This window comes from Phodopus roborovskii, unplaced genomic scaffold, assembly GCF_943737965.1.
Source record: "Phodopus roborovskii unplaced genomic scaffold, PHOROB, whole genome shotgun sequence".
Classification (NCBI taxonomy): domain Eukaryota; kingdom Metazoa; phylum Chordata; class Mammalia; order Rodentia; family Cricetidae; genus Phodopus; species Phodopus roborovskii.
The window spans coordinates 6,134,200-6,156,719 of NW_026125444.1; the positions used below are offsets into that span (position 1 = coordinate 6,134,200).

At 38.5% G+C, this 22,520-nt stretch overlaps 1 protein-coding gene across 5 annotated transcripts in view; it reads left to right on the plus strand.

Moving 5' to 3' along the window:
• St7 (suppression of tumorigenicity 7) overlaps nt 1-22,520 on the plus strand; it is a 228,886-nt gene that overhangs the window by 47,145 nt on the left and 159,221 nt on the right. The window contains exon 1 of one of the 5 annotated variants that reach the window (XM_051175719.1): nt 3,537-3,901. The exons of the other annotated variants lie outside the window; for them this stretch is intronic. Coding sequence (XP_051031676.1) covers nt 3,880-3,901 — 22 coding nt within the window. The 5' untranslated portion in view covers nt 3,537-3,879. Of the gene's footprint in view, nt 1-3,536; nt 3,902-22,520 lie in introns of those variants that run through there. 5 annotated transcript variants of the gene reach the window in all.

Below are 22,520 nucleotides of genomic sequence, written 5' to 3' on the forward strand. Positions count from 1 at the left end.
AGCTTCCAATAGGAAACTGATACTTGGTAATTTAATAATAGATTTTCTGTAAAACCAAACCAAACCATACCACATGTATTCCTGCTTCTGCCCTGTGCCACACCTCCCCCTTGGGTTCCGTGTTATTCATATGGCTTCATCTTTTTGTTTTACGATCTCTGTTGCAATGTCACCTTTTCAGGAGCCACCTGGAAATCTTGCTAAAATGTTCTACCTTTCATTCTATTTCCTCTGATTCCTTCTGTCTCTCTATATACCACTGCTTGACCTTCTACATATCTGTTTCTCTGTCCCATCAACTAGGATTTGAAAAGCTCTAGGGAAGAAAGTATTAGTTCATACTATGCCCGTACAGTAAAGCAGCAGGCTCCAGGAAAGAGCCCAGGGAATACACACATGCATGAGCTTTCTTTTAAAAGTTCCTTCTCTTACTTGCTCAGCAGGTAAAAGTACACTCAAGCCTGGCAACCCAAGTTTGATCCCTAGAACCCACATATAGGTAGGAAAGTACCAACTTCACAAACATTTTCTGACCTTCACATGTGCGCTGTGACTTCTGCCACTCCCATCAATTAATTAAAAAAATTCACTGTTATATTTATCAATGTTTTCAGTTTTATGATAATTTCTTTTTTATCTGTATGTGTTTATGGTGTGCATGTTCATTTTTGCCTGTGTGTCCAAGGTTGACATAGGCATCTTCTTCAGGCTCTCTCCATTGTCTTCACTGAGTGGGAGTCTCTGAATTGAACCCAGAGCTGCCAGGTATGGCTTGTAGCTTAATACATTCTCTCTCTCTCTCTCTCTCTCTCTCTCTCTCTCTCTCTCTCTCACACACACACACACACACACACACACACACACACACACACTCACTCAGCACAAATAGTAGCTCGACAGCTTGCTTTAACCACCAGGCCATCCCCCTTGTTATTATTTTGAACAAAAAATTATTTGGACTATTAGCATTTTCTCTCATTGTTGACTTCAATTTATTTATAAACCACATCTCTGATAAAAAACTAAATCAAAATGTTATTTGTTACTATGGCATGCATTTGTGCTATGTATGTGTGTGGGAACGTGTGCCATGACGTGCATGTGGAAGGCAGAGGTCAAGTTTGTGCAGCTGGTGCTCTCTTTCCACTGTTACATGGCTTCTATGACCGAACTCCCTTAGGCTTGTGCAGAAAATACTTTGTCAACTAGTTGTCTTGCTGGCCTTCACTGCTAACTTTATCCTGGCATTAACAGTGCTGTATTTGTGAGTGGAAGGGCAAAGCATTGGGTGTTAATAATTAGACAAAAGGAATTCAAAGATGACTTTGGTTTTAGAATCTATTTATCTGACCTTTTTTTGGGGGGGGGGTGCTTCTAAGATTATCTAAAAAGAAGACTTCTTGAAAAACATAGTAACCTTTAACTTCATCTTTATAAGCCCTGTGCAAAAAAGAAATATTGATGTGTGATATGTGCATTCAGCTCACATGTGAGCTGAAACAAGGGTCATCTAGTCAGTTGGTAAAGGGGTCGTTGTGTAGAGATCATCATGGCTTTCGTTGGAAAGTTTCTCGTCCTCAAGGGGGTCACCTTCTTTTCTACTTTCTCTGATTTTTTTTTAATGGCCATATTCATCTATTATTGGGTGACAAGATCTTGTATAGAATTTAAAGTAGACCTTTCCTAAGATAAAAGTAAGTAAGCAAAGAAATGAGTAGCTCACATAAGAGAGCCTTTGGTTTTAATGTTCCACAACTTTAAGTATCTTACCCATTGCCACTTGCTGCAGATACCTCTCAACATTGTTAATATTCATCCTTAGCTGTGTTTTGACAGATTTTTTTGAAGGAGATTATTTTTATATATTTGCAATTTAATTGCTACTGAAGTTTTTAGTACTTCTATAATTTTTTCAGTTTTCTTTGGTGACTGTTTTGGGGGGAATGCTATTAATTTTGGGAAGTATTTGTTCATTTCTCAGGAGGTGTTACAGTAGATAGGCTAACAGCTTTGTTTTGGAATAAAACCTCCTGGATTTGAGTCTCAGCATAATGTTTACTACTTACACATCTTGGCAAATTAACTTGCAAATGTAGGTAATAGCAGCATCTCTTTGTGGAGTTAGTGAGATTAAATGATTGAGTGCAGGTAGAAGTCCCAAATAGTGCCTGGCACATAGCAAACAAAAACATTACACATTGATATTCTTTTCTGCAACACCATCTTTGCTCACCCTTATTCACAGTGGTTCAGCCTTTTCTGGATGCTAAGCCAATTTACCTTGAATAAATTGTACAGTGAATACAATGAACTATTATGCAAGCAGCTAAGATGGTGAGGTGGTTCTCCATCTACTAACCAGAGGAACTACTAATGCTATTTTTGGAGTGGTAATTTGCAGTTCCACATTCCTGTCATAAATTTAATGTTTAAAAGCTGTATCCATATTAAGACAGTTCTTTGTAAACGAAAGAAATTATTGGAAAAGGTGTGCATGTTGAGAATGGGTGGAGGGGAGTCTTGAACTCTTGAACTTCCTTCTGTACATGACTTTTAAAGTGTTGCTTTATGCACACAATACTCTTTTTATACAGCGCAGAGCTGTTAAAACACTGAAACAAACTTCCTTCTTTTCTCGAGTTGAGTAGGCACTCTAAGGAAAGCCCACATACTTCTAATATGTGTTTTTTAAAACCAGACTTACAAGAATAAAACTCAGATAATGTAGGAAGACTTTTGTGTGCTCAGTAAGTCAAGAAGCATATTGGTATTATTTTCAATTCTTTTTGTTTGAATAGATTAAGAAGAAATATGTTAGTCACAAATGCCCACAGATAATGAACATAGCCTTAAAGTGCCTGAGTTTCTCTGAAAATGACAGAAATCTTCAAAAGGTAAAATAAGGCAAAAGGAATAAGAGGAGAAATATGTGTACATGAATTTGTGGTTTTCATATTTGAATAATATTTGCCAGTAAGTAAAAGTGTAACGTCTTCTATTTGAGTTTGTGTGCCAACCACTTACACTATTTTTTCACTAACAGCCATGTGCAGTTAAACGTTCCAAACGTATGTAGCATGCATCTCTTCATCTATTTGTGATCAAATGTGCATCCATAATTTAAAGGAAACAATCTTGAGCTCTTCTGTAATTACTTGTAAATGTAGATTATTTTTCTCATTTCTGATACTTGTTAATTCTCCTGCAAAGCTTTACTTGCTGTAATGCAACCAACATCCCTGATCCAAGGATCTTTGTGGTTAGTTGGTAGAAGGCCAGTATTTAAATTTCTTTGAGGGCTCTTGCTGAGGATGAAGAGCTCTTCAGGAGGGGGAATGTGCCTGTGGTTTTCGGTCTCGTGCATATTATGACAAAGGAATTCCCTTTTGAATCGCGCTGCTCCCCTGAAGCAGCCTAGAGCCTCTGGTTCAAGCAGCGGCAGTCGTCTGTGCAGTGTCCCTGACGTCATCCGGCGTATGCATAAGCCCTGCTATTGTCTTACTGCTACAGCAGGGCTGAGGATTGCAGTATCTGCTGCTGCTCCCAGACCTGCCCTGCGCTACCTAGCCCTGCCTCACTGCATCTGTGGGCAGCCGCGTTGGCCTTTCTTTCCCTGGTGGATTTGGAAAAGCAGATCTTCGGTTTGAAATGGTGTAGGAGACCTTGCTTTCCACTCTCGAGAGAAAGCTGAAGCTCTTAGAGGAGAATCTGGCAGCTGGACACAGCTCGGACTGCATTGTCTGGTTTCGTGACCCCTGCTGTGTAGCGGGCTCATCTCTGAGCTCTCAGGGGCACATGCCCATCTTAAGTTTTCTTCCTTCCTTTTTCCTTTTCTTTCCTTTCTTCTAATTTTTTAAAAAGCAGCTTCTGGAGACAGCCATGTTTGGTACTGAATCCTCATGTAAGTAAATGGATGCTACTTCTATAGAATGTATGCTGTCAGGGTTTCACTGGTTTGAGTTCATGTCACTTTGCCTTAGGTTAATGATATTTGCATTTGACTCTAATTACAGAAGAATTGGTCTTGGGTAAGAGACTTCCCTGAAGTGGATTATTCATTCTTAAAGCCAGGCATGTCAATGTGGTCAAAAAAAAACGAGGCCTCCAAGAGGGAGGAGGTAAGAAGACAGGATGTAGGCTGCCTCCCAGACCTTGCTAATTGATGGGATCAGGCCTGTCACTGATCCATTGTTGGAGACTCCTAATGTCTTTAAACCCTAAAATAGGTGCTAGAAGACTCTGAAATGACAGTGTTTCTAAGATAAGGGCTTACATTTTTTCAACCAAGGAGAGATAAAGGTGTCTATATATCTCCCTCCATATTTTTACAAAAACACGTGGGTAGATGCTACATGTAGATTTAAGAAGACCAATAAATAGCTTTTTACTTGAGACACGGTGCTTTTTTTTTTTTTTTTTTTTTTTCAGCAATGGTTTCAATTTTGGTATGTTGGCTAACATCACAGAATGGGAGCATTGTATGTGTTTTAAACTTATACAATGAAATTGCTTTGGTGCAGAGCAGGTCCGGCACAGTGGGCTGGGCTGGACAGCAGTTGTAGACTCACTAAATAGGTATTTAAAAAATGGTGATCGTCAACCTAGCTGAGAACTATTTAATGTTTGATGTCAGTGAGGTTGTACAGGCTCTGCAGAACATTTTGCCATCGTCTGTAAGCAAAGGTGACAGTTATGGATGTCTAGAGGTTTGACCTACTGGCCTGGCTTTGCAGGGGAGAAGGGGGCTGGGCTAAAGCAGGACATTGAGGAAATCTATTTCTGATGAATTTGTAATTTGACCTTAACTTTCTGGTCACAGCTGTCCATGCGACTGTTGGATAGCTGCTGATTATTGATTGCAGGAGAACAGCCATTGAAGAGAGCTAATAGCCCTCAGTTCTTTTGTTTCTTGACTGGCTTTGAAAAGGCTCAGTTTTGTTGTTCTATTGCAGAAGCCTCACTTCTCCAATGCTACCACACTTTGTAGTCAAGTTCAAGACAGACTAACAGTGAGACTTAGTGTCCATTCAACATGTTTCTTACTAATTTGAAAATATTTAAAAACGAATTCACTTAATGGTACATTTGGAATTCTTGTCATCCAAGAAACAGAGCATTCTTCAGATCATTCTTAATTGATGCGAGACCCTAGGTGAGGACAGAAATGTTTATTCTGCGTATTAAGGGAAATTAGTGCTGTTGGTGGCAATAGAAATACATTGTTGGCGCTTATACAAGGCTCTCTCCCATTGTCTGGTCTGTTTTTCTAAACAGACACTGTTTTTTTCATCATTAAACCTTATCTTTTGATAGTCTCATGCATGTGCTATCTGGTATATTTGAAAACTGCTTATCGTTTCCATAGCTACTGTTATGGAACAGAACTGAATACTATTCAGCAAACAGAACACTGACATGCAACTTTTTTAAACATTTTTTGTTTTGTTTTTACTGAGAACCTTTTTGCTTTGCCTGAGGATTAATTTTTATCTCTTGCTTGTCACTAGAAGCCTACAGGTATCCATGCTCCCTGTGGACAGTTAGGGTTGGAAACGACTGTCTTATTTTAGATGAGGAGTTACTGTGTACTAAGTGTGTCTGAGCTGAGTGTGTTTGCTCTGTAGCTGTAGCCCTTCACCTTCATTATTACTTCACCTTGGGCATTCAGAACATGTAGGAAACAGTACTGTTTGAAGTTTTAATTAGTGTAGAAGGAGCCTCCCAAACTAACCTCAATGCTCTTACAAGGCTGCCTTGGGAAGGCTTTATCCACCTTGCTTACAGTGGGTGGCAGGGCCTGGAAACACTAGGTAAAGCTTCCATCAGAGATGATGTGAGTCTTATTCTTGATGTCAAGCTGCTGTTCCTTACTTGTATCAGATTTTTTTACTTTAAAAATTATTTCCTTCCTTTTTTTAGATTATAATATACTTACGTCATTTCCCCCTTCCTTTTCCTCCCTCCAATTCTTCCTGTATACATACCCTTCCCTTTTTTCTTTCAGATTTATGACCTCTTTTATTCATTAATTGTTGTTTACATACAGATATGTATATGTTTATGTATATATTTATTCCAAAATGCCTAAATACAACCTGCTCAATCTGTATTATGTTACTTTTATGTATGTTTTCCAGGCTGACCATTTGGTATTGGATAACCAGTTGGTGTGCTCTTTCCTGGGGAAGACTAGTTCTCAGCATTCCTTAATTGCTTGTTGTTTAAACTGAGGTCTGATTGATGTATCATAGGAGGGATAAGTCTTAGCATGACTTCTGTGCGTTTGTGCCCATGTTGGTACTGGTAGAACTCCTACCTGGATGGAGATAAGGAACACTTCTGTTTCCTCAGGAAGTAGTATGGTCTTCCCATTCATTATTACTCCTTCTCCTGGCCAAGTGATAATCACCATTCTGATCTGTGACTTCCCAGACTCTTTGTTAATGACTCTTTTAAATTTTCTTTCTTGCCTTCTTGTGAAGTAAAGACAAGGGAGCACATCTTCATTTCTAACTTGTTGGATACATAATTAAGGTGTCTGTAATGGCCTGGGTTCTACATTATTATATTTCTATCTCACCAAATGTTGCTTTTTTTTTTTTTTTTTTTTTTTTTTTTTTTGGTTATGAACCTAGCCTTTAATGGCTGAGCCCAAAATTAAAAAAAAAAAAAGTAGTCTTATTAAATGAGAAAAATGTATCTGAAAGAGCAAATACATTGAAAGTTAAAGGCTTCAATAACTATGCAGAAATAATGGGTACATCTCCATTAATGTCTGACAGTTTATTTTATTTATTTATTTTTTATAGTGTAAGTGATTCAATATAGCGATTTCCACATCCTAGGCAAGCTCTCTTCCCCTCCCAGTCCACTAACATCATCTCATGCTCTGTCTAACAATCCTACTCTCATCTTTCAGCCTAGTGGATATCAGTTTCCTGTAGTTGCATTGACTGGCATTGTCTCTTTGGGTCTCTGTCATGAAGATGTCTGTAGTGTCAGGAGACTCACCATGATGAAGTAGAAAGTACAATAGCTCTGATGTGCTGTCATCCTGTTACCATATGGATGTATTCAAATAAATTTTCCTTTACTGGAAATTTTCACGTCTAAAGATGGGATCAATGCTTTCATTCTTTGTTGGTTTTGAAGAAATGCAATTTTACTTTGTAACGGGGTCAGAATAATTAAAGTGTAAGAGGAAAATGCTATCAGTAAAGTTTCATTGAGTAAGGCAATCATTACGTGCATATTTGGAGTACTTAACTTGATTTAATGGAATTTGTGTAGAAAAATCAGTTGAATTCTGAAAAATTAAAATTTTCTTGGAAAATTTTTAAGAGGCAAACACAATCTCAGCTTTTGTGAAGTAAAGAAAATTGCTAACAGGAAAAAGAACATTTATCTTTTCTATTTATTAAGTGAGGAAAACTGCAGTGTTGCTATTTGGTTACATACTGCCTCATAAAGTTGGGTTATTCTTCAAAGGATAGATGCTTTAGCTGTAATGCACAATATTCAATTAGTATTGCCTGGGCTCAGTTATGTCCCCGCCTTACCTCATATTTAACTTTTTTTTATTTCTCAAGGGTGCCAATGAAAGGGACCATTTAGACTATGTAGTGGTGGGAATTGTGCCCTGGTACTTAGTGTCTCCCAAAGCACCTGCCTTATTACCTTACCTGCTGAGAAATAGGATATCCCTGAGGGAAATGTCATCTAATCTCTCCTTCCACATTTTGTTACAGATTTGCTAAAGAGAACGCTTTAGAACCAGGGCTTTTGTAAGGCATGACAGAACATACCAGAGTACCAACAAAATAGTAACTAGTGTGAGACTCAGCCATTTGATCTTAGTGGCAAGAGGTGATGGCAAGAGTCCAGAGTTTACCTGGACCTCTGTAGTTTACCTGCATCACCTTGGATGGGGTAATGATGTTGTCTGTGATAGACACCAAAATTGACTTCTTGTCATTACTTTAATTATAGATATGTTCATTAACTTGGAACTGGCAGCTTAGTAGTAGTAGTAGTAGTAGTAGTAACCATGGTGTCATGCTACTGAGAACATGGGCATCCTCAAATTTGATTTTGAGCAGTTGTATGAGAGATAATCAAATGAATACACCTTGTAATATAGGTCAGAAGGCTTCTGGGATGAAGTGCATCTGGTAAGGAACAAGAAGTCACACTCTTTTGTGTATACCCCAGGGACTTTCTTGACAGCTGGCTGTGTATAGGGTTGGACTTTGGTTTGTGTTTTACTGTAACATGTGTAAACACGTTGAAATATGAAGATGGAGTATAGCTGCCCCAAATCACCTTTAAAATGGACCATTTCTCAATATAAACACCTAATTATTATTAATAACTGTTAGAACTTTTTTTGCTGTATGCTTAACATTTTATTTCTTATTTTCTGCTTAGTATTTGTCATCTATAACTAGGTAATTTAGGGACATCAACTATTTTTCTCCCTTCCAACGTTAATCTGGCTGCTAGTATTGAGCTATATTGGATTTTAGATGCTTTCATCTCAAAGCAAAAATAGAAATGCTTAACTGGGGTTGTGCTAAACTCGCAAGTCTGCACTTAGAACATGGATGTAAAAGAAAATATTATTGCATAGATAAGCAGATTGCACAGACAGCTAAAGTATGTAGATAAATGAAAGCCACTCCTGACTTGTAGGGATTTATGCTGGGAAGAGTTCACACAGGAGCTTGGGGAATTATGGCCCATGTAATATTTTTGACTTGCCATATGCTGTCTACTTTCATTCTAAAAACAAGGTCTGAAGTGAGATTTCCTTTTGAGTTTTTTTTTCCCCCTCTGTTGATACTTAACATTGTAACTTTAGAACAAGAGAATATTTTAAACAAAGATAGGAGTGAATTTCTTTTGTGTATATTTCCATGTTTATCCACTAGTTCAAAAGTGGAATAAAATATTCATTGACTTCATACCTTTACCTCACTGTTGGACTCCCTAATTGTTTGCCTATAGTTTACATACAGAAAAAAAAATCACACAAGTGTTCAGTGGTTTGTTGTTTTCATTGCTACAATGGACCAGATTCATATCCTGTCTAAACTGTGGGGAATCCATCAGGGAAATTACCGTATATGGAGCTTTCCCCGTAGAATTCCCTTGGAATTACACAGGATGTGAATAGTCCTTGTTGTAAGGCATTCTGAGCTAGGAAAGTCACTGGGCATGTGTATTTTTTGAACACTCATAATAGCCATTTATAATTAATATAATCAGTTATTTTAACTGTCAATCTGAGACAGTTTGGGATACTATATGAATTGTATGGTCAGTCCTTTGATTTTTACCTAGAAAATACACATTTGATATTAGTTAAAGTCATATTTGCTATGCTATAATAGTAAATTATAAGATTTTTCATTCTATCTTATTTGTATTCTTAGGTCATAGGAGTAATTGTGAATTAAAAATGATTTTACAATTTAATGCGTGAAGTAGAATGACATCCAGAACAGATAAAGAATACCAAGTATAGGCTGTCAGTTGGTTGCTTTCAAATGCTGTCTGTAGAAGATACTACCAGGGTTTTGTGGTGTATGTGTAAAGTGTGGCTTATTGAATCACATTTTAGTGTTAGGAGAACTGGCTTTTCAGGGCCAGTGCATGTGCAGGGAGGGGCTTACCAAAGAAACATCTGTGTAAAATACTATCTAGCGCTGGGTAAGAGTAACAAAAGAAAGGAAGCCATCACTTCCTCAGACTGCCTGGAAGACTGAAAGTCTCAGAGAGAACCTTTGATGGGAAGAGCTTACACAGAACTGGATGAGTGCTTCCAGGATGGAAGATGCTTTGTGTATTTGCTGCCTGTGGTCACTCCTATGGCAGTCATCACTAAGTGATCATAACACTTGCAGAAATGTTCACCATTTAAAATGCTTTATCAGTGTAAATGTTGTCCATGTCAGTGTGATAGTCATATGAATGTGTAATTTAAGTAAATATACCAAATTGAGGTAAGGTAGGAATCCTCGGGGTTCCAGAAATGTACCCTCAGATGTAAAATGTGCGGGCTGTGTCTGTCACTTTGTGGTTCTCAGCATTGTCAGTGAGTTAATGAGTCATCCTCAGAACATGGCAGGTACCACAATATACAAAGCTCTTATTAGTTAACATGTATTCTTAACAACTTGAATCTGCTATGGGTTAAAGCATATTATTGGAAATATGGTATGCTGAGTTATATGGGGTTAATATAGGGTTTAAGGACATGTTTTAGCCTAAGGAGTTTTTCATGTATTTCTGTTATACCAGAAATATGTCAAAGAATAACTCTTACTTGTCACCCTCCAGAGCAAGACCAGGTGACAAGAAAGAGCCGTAGCATGGGAGACATTAATTACTAAGTGTAAATTAGTAATTTACACTTTGTGGGTAGTGGGTAGATAAACTGAAGTGTATGGATAATTTCCGTTAAATTGATGGCTTTACTATTTCAGATCTAAGTTAAATTACGATTCTGAAAGGTTCAGTAATAACGATGAGTTACTCTAGCCATCACTAGAATTGCATTCCTTTTATAATTAAAAGTTAAGCATGTATTTAAGATTCCAGATTTTGCATATATTTTGGGCAGCAGTAAGCCTGTTGACGATATATATGGGCTGAGAAATCAGAGTACATCACTGTTGTAACTTTTGTTGCTTCCTCCACTCTGCCTATGTACACAATACCTGGTATTGAGACAAGGCTTTGTTTGGTAGGGTTTGACCTTAAAACTCATAGGTGGTCTAGCCTAGCCTTGCCTCTCCCAGAAACCTGCAATTTCTCACCTGAACTTTCCTAGGCTTGTTTTAGTATAATGGTTATTCAGTTACCTGTTACTAGTTGATAATCCCCAAACACAGCAGCTTACGGTAAGTTTGTGTTTCCATTTTTCACTGTTCTTTGAGTTAAGCAAGCCCTACTTGTGGCTCTTATCCTAGGTCTCTCATGAAATTATGGCCAGATCTCAGTAGTCATTTTTAGGGCTCCTATGAGCTGGAGGGCCAGAATAACTGTGGTGCTTGCCTGTTGACATGGGCTTGGCTGGAGTAATGGGCAGAAGTGCTGGTATCTAGCTTCTTCATGTGGCTGAAGCTTCTTGCAGCATGGTACTGAATTCTTGGGAGGAACAGCCAGCCCATGACAGAGTGTTCTAAGAGATCAGATAGAAGCTGTGGTGTTTCTTGTTTTGGCTTCTGAGGTCTCAGAAGTCACTTCCATATATTATAGTGGCCACATAAGTCACCAGGATGAGTCGATTCAAAAGGAGGAGAGCAAGGGCCATTTTGTGGTGAAAGTGTGAGTAGCAAGGTCACTGCAGAAGATCATGCAATGTGGAAAATATAATTGTGGCTTTATCTGGAAGCTAGAGTTTGCCACAAGTAGTTTCTAAAGAGGGTGCTGCTCAGTGACCTTCAACTACTTTATATAAAGTTTCAGAAAGTGAATATTTTAGACTTGTATGCTATCTCTTTTCCTAGTTATCCATTTCTGCCATTATAACACCCAATTGGCATAGACAAATAATAAAAATGCATGTAGCTGAAATTTAAGTTTTATACCAGCACATATGAATCAAAAGAAAAATGGTTCTTCCTTAAATTAGAATTATAAAATATGCAGCATATTTGTGGGAAATCCCTTTATAATTATTTATATTTTATGTGATTTTTGCCTGACTGTATGTGTGTGTATCATCCCCATTGTAGCCAGTGGCCAGCCACAAAAAGGTGCTGGGTCTCTGAAACCAGAGCCACAGGTGGTTGTGAGCTGCTCAGTGAGTACTGGGGACAGAACCCGCATCCTCTGCAAGAGCAATGATCGCTCTTGACCACTGAGCCATCTTTCCAGCCCTGGGAAAGCAGTTTTTAAAATAACTTTATTGATGTTGCATGCAGTGTATTCACTTTTAATGTTCAGTTTAATGAACTGTGTATATTCATGTACCCAGCATTGTTACAGTCAAGATTGAGCATGTTGTCATCATTCCAAAGAGTTCCCTTGTGCTTCACAGCCAATTCCCATGTTTATATTCACTTAATTTCATACACATGGAACAGTATGATGTGTCCTTCTCTTGTGCAGTGTAATGGTTTCAGCCATGTTGCTGCAGCTTTTGAGGGTCCTTTTTTTTTTACTGCTGGATGGCAGACATGAACATACTGGCCCACCTGACTGTCGGGGCTGAATGTATTGCTGTCCTTAGTTCTTGTGAATAAGGCTACCCTGTAAATCCTCAGGGGCAATTCCTTATGTGGACATGTTTTCCACGATTTCATTTTATTTGGCTATTTTACTTTTCAGTGCTGTGGATTGAACTCAGGGTCTCATGTGCATTAAGTCAATGTCTACCACCAAGCTACACCCCCGGACCCCACGGTTTCTTCTGTCTTCCTCAACAGTTGTACATCTGGAAATGCAGTTTTTGAGAAATTGCCAAAAAACTTTCCAAAATAGTTATATATATTTTTACAACAGTAGATAGGAATTGATTTTGTCCTTATTCTTGCCAGTATTTGCTATTGTTACCTCCTGTAATCTATGTAATTTAGTGGGTGTGTGATGGTGTACTGTGATTTGAATTAGCATTTTTTCCACTTAAATATATTGAGCAGCTTTTCAAATACTTTTTGGTCATTTGTATATCATCTTTTGGTGAAGTAGCATTTAAATAATTTATTTTACAAATTACATCCTTACTGAGTTTTAAGAGTTCCTCATATATTTTGATACAACACTATTTTTAGATACAGATATTGACAACACTTCTTATGATATATAGTTTTTTTTCCTTTGGTTGTATTTTCCCAACAATGTTGTGTTAGATTTGATCAAGCCCAGTTATCAATTTCTAATGCACTATGTAAAAGTTATGTCTACTTCCAGGTTGTAAAGACTTTGTCCTCTGAAATGTTTTGGTTCTGAGTGTGCAGTGGTCCATTGTGAACACACTTTTACACATAGTGTGTGTTAATAATGGGTGTTCCTTTTTTCGCCCAGCGATTGAGTTTTCTTCATGTATTTTATGCACCTGTATGGGTATGTGCACACCATGCTGCATGTGTGGTGATCACAGGATGGGACATAAGTGACCTGAACATCAGACCAGGTGGTCAGGCCTGATGGCAAGCACCTTCATCAGCTGAGCTGTATCTTTCCCGAAGCTTTTATGAAGATGGTATATTTATTTGTTCCTTCATTTATGACTGCACTTTGGTTGAGCAATGAAGAAATCAGCTATGAAATTACAAGAACAGTTAGAGCTGCTTTTGAAATTCACTAACAAAAGGATATATGGAGGGGAGTAACTTACATCACTTAACCAACTATGTGCTCCCAGAAATGTAGTATAAAAGGTAAAATTACTGGTAGTTGTAAAAATTTGAATTTGGAGGGTATATTTATACTTTTAAGAATTTGAAATAACTAGAAAGTGAGATTTTTACCAAACAAGAGTTGCCATAAAATATTGATAGGAAGATAGGAATAAAGAACTGTAGATAGGGACGTTTGAACCTAGCATGCTTAGAATTATGTTCATGTCAGTGTTACTAAATGCCTTCACATCATGTGTTCTCTCTCTATTTTTGTATGTTTGGAAACTATTATATTATACTCCCCTCTAACTCTTGCCTAAGTATTTGTGTTTCTTTAGCTAGGATAATTTAAATTTGTGAATTTTTATGTTCAGAGTCTTATGTGATGATAAGCGTTTAATCCCAGTACTTGGGAGGTAGAAGCAAACAGATCTCTGAGTTTGAGAACAGCCTGGAATACAGAATGAGCTGTAGAGGCCAGCCTACTACAGAGTAGCCAGGGCTACATAGAGGGAACCTGTCTTGAAAAATAGAACAAACTGATAAAAAAAAAAAAAAAAAAAAAAAAAAAAAAAAAAGACCTCATGTGTAAGCCTTTTCGGTCACCTTCTACGGTAGCCAGCCTGCCTGAGACTCTGACATATCTGTGTCCCTCCTGATCCCAAGAGATAAAGCAAGCCACCCTTGAAATAGATTCATCACAACATCTGTCACCCTTAAAAATTAAATTAGAGCTGAATTTCTAAGAACTTTTTCTTCAAGTTTCATGATTTTTTTATTTGATAGGGGTTAAATTGCCTGAAATGGTTGGTATATGACATATATGTCATACCAATATGAATCGGTAAGTTTTCTTCATTATGCCTAAAGTATGAGCATCACACTTGCCATTCTTTTTCCGGGTAGCTTCTACTAGTATTCTATAAGAAGCAAGCCCAGCTAGCTACTGTAGTCTTTGAAACCCGCAAGATGAGTATATTTAACACATAGTGGGTTCATTTGGACTGACCTTCTCATCTTTTTTCTGAGTTGGTCCTTTGTAGTCCAGCTTTGTTAATATTTTTATTATTGTAAATATATATTTATGGCAAATAAGATACCCTAGGTTTGTGATGTTGTTTTGGGCACCTTATTCTTTAGATCTGGTTTGTTCACCAGGAAAATGGGCATAATAGTTAACCTCCTGTAATTGTTGTGATGCTTAAAGTAGACAGATCAAGTGACCATCATGAATGGCTAAAACTTTCCATGCTACAAACACATTTTGTAGTCATCAGTGCATTTAATTGATATGAAATTGAGTGTAAACAAGGTACAAATGGCAGCATTAAACACATACAAAGAGGAAAGCGTGAGACTAAAAAAAAAAAAATAGGTCTGGTCTCACACACACAAGTCATGGTCCATTTGTATCTTCATATCTCGTCTTCTGATTTCCCATATTCTTCTGGGTGTTTCTAATAGTCACCTTCACTAAGCTCTTCATTCTCAATACCCAGGCTTGATCTACAGGGTGAGTTTTCTTTCTTCTTTGTTGATAAACAGCTAACATGGTTGATCTCAACACCGGAAGTAAGACACATGACACTTCTGTCATTTTAAAAAGCCCCCTGGGACCCCTTCTGAACAGGTTCTCATCTCACCAGGCATTATTTTATTTTTATAACTTATAACTAGCTTTGCTTTGGAATTACACAATTCCTATTCTTTTGTGTGAGCTAGCTGATTGACCATGTTCCTCCCTGCCCAGCACCTGTTCAAGCCATTTTCAGTAACTTCTCCTTGCTTTTGGGCTAAATATAAACTCTTTGGCTGAGTGTTGCAAGCTAGCCACCATATGGTCCCAACTTTCCTGTCCTAACCCCCACCACTACTTGTGTATGTGTTGCAGGCAAGCAGGGCTTATTTGCCTTTTCTGAAACGTTTTTTCTCAAGCAGGGTCTTCCACTTGACCTTCCTCTTTTCCTAGCTGTCCACAGCTGTAACTGCCTTTCACTCTTTGATGTTCCTTCAGAGTACCACTTGCTTCCCTGGTTCTCTCATGTGTTTCCCAACCCTCCTTTTAAACCTCATCCCAACACCAGCACCCAACATTCCTCTTTACCACACAGAATAAATCTTCTCAACTTCTTTTCCAGCATCACCTCTCCTCTACACCTTCCCCCCGAGTCACGGCCTCCTACCAAAAGTATCCTACATTTCCCAGCACCCTGCTTTGTTTTATACTGGAGGAAGCATGGGTACTCTGTCATATGCTCTGGGGTTATTTTTTCTGGACTGGGACCTTTTCTGTGTATCAGCTAAATGACCTTAGGTAGATTAATTATCTTAATGTCTACCTCTGTCAAGTGAGGATACAAGTAACGCTATGTACTGACAGTTTTCAGTGCCTTAAGCTAGCTATTTCTAGCGAAGGCTCAACAAACATTACCTGGTTTTGTAAGATGTTGCTCTCTGTCAGTCATGCATGCGAGTGTCTGTTCTTTTCAGTAACATGATATTTTCCCTAGGTCTGGAGTTTATTTTGGTGTTTGTTAAACTGAGTATTTAGAGTAATTTGTCCACTTAATAGTTGACAGGATGATGTGTTGAGGGAGGCTAGCGAGTTATTTTTACCTCAGTGGTTACAGTTCTTATCCTGATGTCAGCTACCAATTACACCTCATCTCATTTCAGAGAGTTTACCTATTGAATTAAACCTGGCAATGTCAGTATCCTCATTCCAGGAATGTATCGAAAAGTGTAAACAGAGCTCATATATGTCAGTATTATTTTAAATCATTTTAAGCTTGATTTGTAAAGAAAATCTTTCTAAAAAGCCACCAGCTAGTATACGATTTTATGTTTGTATGTTTACATTTTTTTTTTTTTTTTAAAGACAGAGTGTCTTTGAAACCTTTCCTGTAGACCTGGCTGGCCTCAAACTCACAGAGATCCACCTGCCTCTGCCTCCCCAGTGCTGAGATTAAAGGAGTGTACCACCAATGCCCGGTTTATTTATGTTTTTATATTTTCTTAAAGGCACACATTTTTGAAATTCTTTACTTGAAAGTTTTATAATACATTGATATAGATACTATAACAGGCTTTGCAAATATTTTTATTGCAATTTAGAGAGATTCATTGGTACTTTTACCTTGTGAGGAATTTGATAAACTTTTTATTTAAAATTTGTTATTATTAGCGTGTGCGGTGCTGTTTATTCTATGCCATGGACCCCATACATGGTCATAAGACAACTTTTGCCAGTTGGTTCTCTGCTTCTCCAGAGGGTTCAGAGGTTTGAGCTCAATGATCAGGCTGGCATGAAAAATGCTTTTACCCAGTGAGACATCTCACTGTCCCAAACATCTTGATTTTTAATGAGGATGGACAGAGTCTGATACCATTTAGGGAGAAAAATAAAATACCTGTAGGTTTACTTGTTGCCTTTTTCCTTTCAAATTCATAGTAGGATAGGGTTGAGATGGTTTTGTTTGTCTACAGGAGGGGGCAGTCACCCTGTTGATGTCCTATCTAGTACTAGTATATGTTGGTAATCCCTCACTCTAGTTGCTCACAGCCTTATTTCCCTCAAGCTTTTATCAAGCAGACAGTACTGTGGATCCAGTGTGAGAACTGGTTTTGTTGTGTGATTTCTTTTTGTTTTTCTTTTTTTCCCCCCAGCTATCAATAAATTACCAGGGCCCTGAGAACTTAGGTGTTTGTCTACCGGTGCATTATCAGCTGCCCACCTGACTGTATTCCATTTGACTTCAGTGCTAAATTGACTGTTTACAACTTCTCTGTTGAGGAAGCTGAAGTCTGCAAATGCCATCTGTGTGTAGTGTCAGGAGAACACAATAATTCAGGGTTGCAGAGCATGCCTTGCGTATTGCCTTTGTTTCCTGATATTGTGCATTGATTTCTTCGTCTGTAAACTGTTTCAAATGAATGAAAGCAACATCTTCTATTTTTAGTTTCAGTGGGTGGGTATAGAGTTTTAAAAGCAGCTCATCTGCAAATTCAAATTTTCTTTGGCATGTCTAATTTGCTTAAAGTAAAACACAATCAGACATTTTAACTGAGACAATGTCAGAGTTGTCAGACCTTTTCTTGTTGTAGTGACTCAATTACTTTTTCTTTTGGGGGGTGGTTTTCATTTTTTACAATAGGAATGTTTATCTTTTAGGCACCATGGTTAGTATGGAGACTTTTTATTACATGAATATTTTCAGGATCTTCTTGACTTAACATTTTTAAGTAAATAAATAGAATTGAGTTCTGACATCTTTTTTTTTTTTTTTTTTTTTTTTGACATTGGATGCCTCTAAAATTAGGATTAGTCTTGTTTGCTTTTCTTTTAACTTTTCTATTTTCCATTCTCTCCCACTCTTTTTCTCTCTGTCTCTTTCTTTGCCTGTCTCTCTCTTTTGAGTGAGTAAATTCTTTGTAAAGTTTTCTCTAAAAATATTAATTCAGGGTCTAATGTAAATCAATAAATATCTATTGATAATTAACATAAAAAGCTGGACAACTGGGAATTCTTGAATGTAGACTTCATAATTTTTCTATAACCCATCTGGAGAGTTCCAAAGGTATGAACATTAGGAGCCTGAGATACTGCCTTTTCTTCTTCTGAGATGGTTTGCACTTGTGGAGGTCCCAGACTAACAAGTAAACGAGTCACTTACTGTTTGAAGGTCTTCCTGGGAAGGTTTATTGTGCTTGGAGCTCATTCCACATGTTAAGACTCGACTTTCCTGTGCTTGATTAAAACTCCCTACTCCTGGAACAGTGATATTTCTCTTTCATTCAGTTAAACTCTCTCCCTACAGTTGAGCTGCTGTGGAGGTGGTCATGTCTGGTACGGATGATTGGAAATGAGCCTAAATGGCATAGGCTATTTTATCATTTGTACCGTGGGAGGTGGAAAAAAAAAATCAAGCCTGGGAAAATGGATAACACAACATGATCATGACTCAGTGGAGTTGCTTTATCTGGACAGGAAATTCCTAGTGTTTTACTCATTTAGTAAGTGGACTTGTTTGTTTTTGAGATTTGATAGAAGGAATAATGCTGAGTATGAGCTATGATGGGCTCTGTTTGGTTACTGTCCAGCCACTGTTTTGTAAGAGTGAGCCAGACTTATTTGCAATGCTTCTCTGAGAACTCCAGTGACCAGGAAGCAGGTAAAAGGACCCAAAACATTTAGATGACATTGAGATCCTTGGGACATCCTGCATATATTCACACACCCTTTGGTTTGGCTGCCCATGTTGTGTCTTTAAATAGATGTGTGATAAAAACATGTCCTGAAATGGGAGAAGCCCCAGCTTCTTGACTCTTCCCACCCACACTGTTTCAGATTCCTCCCTAGGGCTATGAGTAGCCATGATGAGAGTCAGACTTACTTTTCTCGTTCTTTCTTTTATTGCATCACCCTAATGTCCTCTTTCAAATTCACAAAAGCCCCCAGGTCAGTCATTTTATAATGACTCCTTTTTCCTAGATAATGTACAGCCACTGTGGGCCCTGCATTCTGCCCATAGGAAAATTAGGGATATAATGAGCATACTGCCCTGACTAGCTGCAATGGAAGATACGTGGGCAGACAGGGTAGTTATGTGTTTCATGAGGCAGCTTCCCCCACATTAGTATTTTATACCGGTAATTAGGAAAACGTGGCGTTTGCAGCATGGCATTTTTATGCAGTACACTGTTCTACTGCAAAAGCTTTCTCAAGAGAGCTGATTCCACGATGAAGAGGAAACAAACTCATGATGCTATGTAAGCTGAGTGACCACTCAAATGTAAAGGTTAGAATGGAGGGAGGGAGAGAGAGAGAGAGAGAGAGAGAGAGAGAGAGAGAGAGAGAGAGAGAGAGAGAGAACAGAGAGGATAGAAAAGACAGTTATATGGCAAATAGTATCATCTTAATATCATGAAATTTTTATATAGTTGAATCTTATACCTGATATGGTCTAGCTCATCTCTTCCCAATGTAAGCTGTCAAATGGGTGGTTTGGTGTGTAATGTACTGCAGTAGGTTTCCATTTGGTTTGGGTCATCATGCTTGGCATGTGGAGATGCAGAAGGCTGTGTTCCTGATTAAAAGGGACCAGAGGAAAGCAGTCAAGACACGGAAGAGCACATGATAGCTTTTATTTTCTACTTTTTATGTAATGATATATTTTTTATTGCATTTTAAAAGATTTGTCCTTTGTCGAGGCCAGCCTGGTCTACAGAGCTAGTTTCAGGACAGCTGTTACACAGAGAAACCCTCTCAGAAAACACACACACACACACACACACACACACACACACACACTTTGTTGTGCAAAGTCTGAAATAAGTCTCTCTTCAGCTCCTAGGAGATTGTTCCAAACTCTAGGCTGTGATCCTGGGAGTCTGGCTGCACTTAGTCTAAACCACTTGTCCTTCTTTTTCATGGTTGCAAAACCTGCTTCCCCACCCGGTCAACCATCTTATAAACTGGGACAGTGTTCCTAAGAGCTAGAAGAACACAAAATTTGCCAGTAATAAGCTCTGTACTTAAAAACTGGTTAGTATAATAAGAAATCCAGACATTAGATAGATACATGTCTGTATCTGTGTGTGCCAATCTCCTCTTGGGCAGCACATTAATATGAAGTATGTTGCTGTGTTATAACTCAGTAGGAAATGCTCCTTAGTAAATGCTGTTTTAAATCCTGGGATCTTAATCTACCATTCTAGGTTTTATTTATTTATCGAGTCAGGGTCTCACTAACAAGCCCAGACTGGCCTTAAACTTGTGATCCTCACATCTCAGCCCATTCCAATGCTGGGATTCTAAGTGAGCATCACCACTTAGAGCTGATGTGTTTTTCTCAGCTAGTGGATTTGGGTATATACATCTGACAGAGTGGAGAGCCGATTCCTACCAGTTCCTCTTATGGGGGGGGTACTATCCATGGAACAGTTGCTGATATATTTAGAATTTCTTATTTATGTCAGCTAGCCTATGTAGTGTCATTGCCAAAAGAGTGTATAGTTAACGTTGAATTCATCTAATGTTGAAGACTGTTCTCTAATTTTATTGGTAGAATTTATTTTATGGAGTTACACCTTGCCATACATACCATCAGACCTTCTACCTCCCCTTTGGCTTTAAAAGCCTCTACTTATTCCATCATAAACTCCCCCACTGCTTCTCACTGGAGTGAATTTTAGTTACTATTAGTAGAAGTCTCTCTGGGTACTCAGGATTCCTCTGAGGGAACGGTTCTCAGGAGCTGCATCTGTCTGATGATGTAGATACTGACCACAAGCAGGAAAGCCTGGTTGATGTCAGTGGGAGGACATGTGTTCGTTTCCATTTAAGGGTGAAGAGACCAGTTACTCTGTAATGTAGGCTTGAGTCTCTGCTACAAACTTACGGATTTTTCTCCTTGAGATTATAGCATAACCACAATGTTTCTACCTTGTCTTTTCTTCCTCCAAAACCTTGAATGCCTCCCCTCCCTCTCCTTCAGATCCATTCATAGCTTACACTGAAAATACCACAACTTACATAGCAAGTAGATTTGTTACACATTGTAAAAGCTTTTCTTAGGAAGTGTGTTGCTTTTTTCTTCCACTGAAGACTAGAGATGTTTGCATGTCAAAGAATCATGAGCAGTGGTTTGAATGGGAATGGCCTCAACAGGCTCATACATTTGAATACTTGGTCCCCAGATGGTGGAATGTTTTGGGAAGGATTGGCGGGGGGGTGGGGGGGAGAGGCCTTCCTGGAGGAGGTACATCACTGGGGTGGACTTTGAGGTTTCAAATGGCTAGAACCATTCCCAGTGTACTTTTTTTTTGTCTGAAACTTGTGGATTGGGATGTAAGAACTGAGCTACTACTCCAGTGCCATATCATACCTGCCTGTTGCCATGGTGGAACCATGAGCTCCAATAAATGTTTACTTTTAAAACTTCCCTTGGTTATAGAGTCTTCATGGCATTAGAAAAGTCATTAAGATGGTCATTGAATTACCCAGACAGACCTGTAAGATAATGGGATGGATTCCTTTTTTAAAAAGAGAATGTTAATGAGGAATGAGCACACAGAGCAGCAGGAACACAGTGACATGAGTAATTTTAAAGCGGTGGAAGCGCTGAGTAGTGGTTGCTATGGGAACAGTTATTTTAGTGGGATGTTCCCTTCAACTCTATGTGTTCCCTACATGTTGCTTCTCATTGTATTACTACGTTAGACATGCATCTTCTATATTCATTTATGAAGCCATCCTTCCCACACAAGTGTGACTTCTGTCTGCATAGTTATTCCTTCTTTCACAATGAAGCTGAATAGGCTATTTTAATGAAGCATATTTTGCCATACAATTAAGAAAGTAATTTTTCCATGGGCTGTTTACCCATACCCTTGATAAACAGCTGATGGCCTTGTCTCCATCTGTTTTCTGCTGTGGTGACTGAATACTATAGACCAGGCCATTTAGAAGCAATCTGTTTCTTTGGCTCACAGTTCTGGAGATGGAGAAGTACAAGACTGAGGGGTGTCATGTAGTGGGAACCTTATGTCCATGACATGCCATGGTGGAATATGGGTGGCAGAGACTGGGAGAAGATGTGGGTTCAACTTGTGCGTTTGAGTCAGGAGCTCCTGGATAGCTACCTAATGTGACAGAGGGGTTAATCCATCCTTAGGGCCAGAACATCTAACACCCAGTCACCCTTAACGGTCTTTCCTCTCAGATCTGTTAGGCTGCTTGTGATGTATCAATATACAGTTTAGAGGAGATGCAGCATCCCACAAACATGTCTGTGTATCCACTCCTGGCATCTATTGACATGTTACATGAAATGTCAGAAAGTTAGATGGAAATAAAGTATCAATTAGTGTACCAACTTTAGAATGTAGAGGTTAGCTTAGGTCATCCACATGTGATCTGTATAATTATGAGGTCATTGAATGTGGACTGGGAAGACAGAGTAATGTCATTTTTGAATGCAACCTTCTTTTGCTGCCTGTGAGCTGGAAGAACAGGGTTAGTGACCAAGACATATCAGTGGACTTACATAGCTTTCTAGACACATTAGTGTATAAAAATTCCTGTATATATTTTCTTTCTCCTCTGGCTTACCTAAATGAGAGGTCTCAGCTCTGGGCTCTGGAGAGATGGACCAGTGGTTAAGAGTGCTT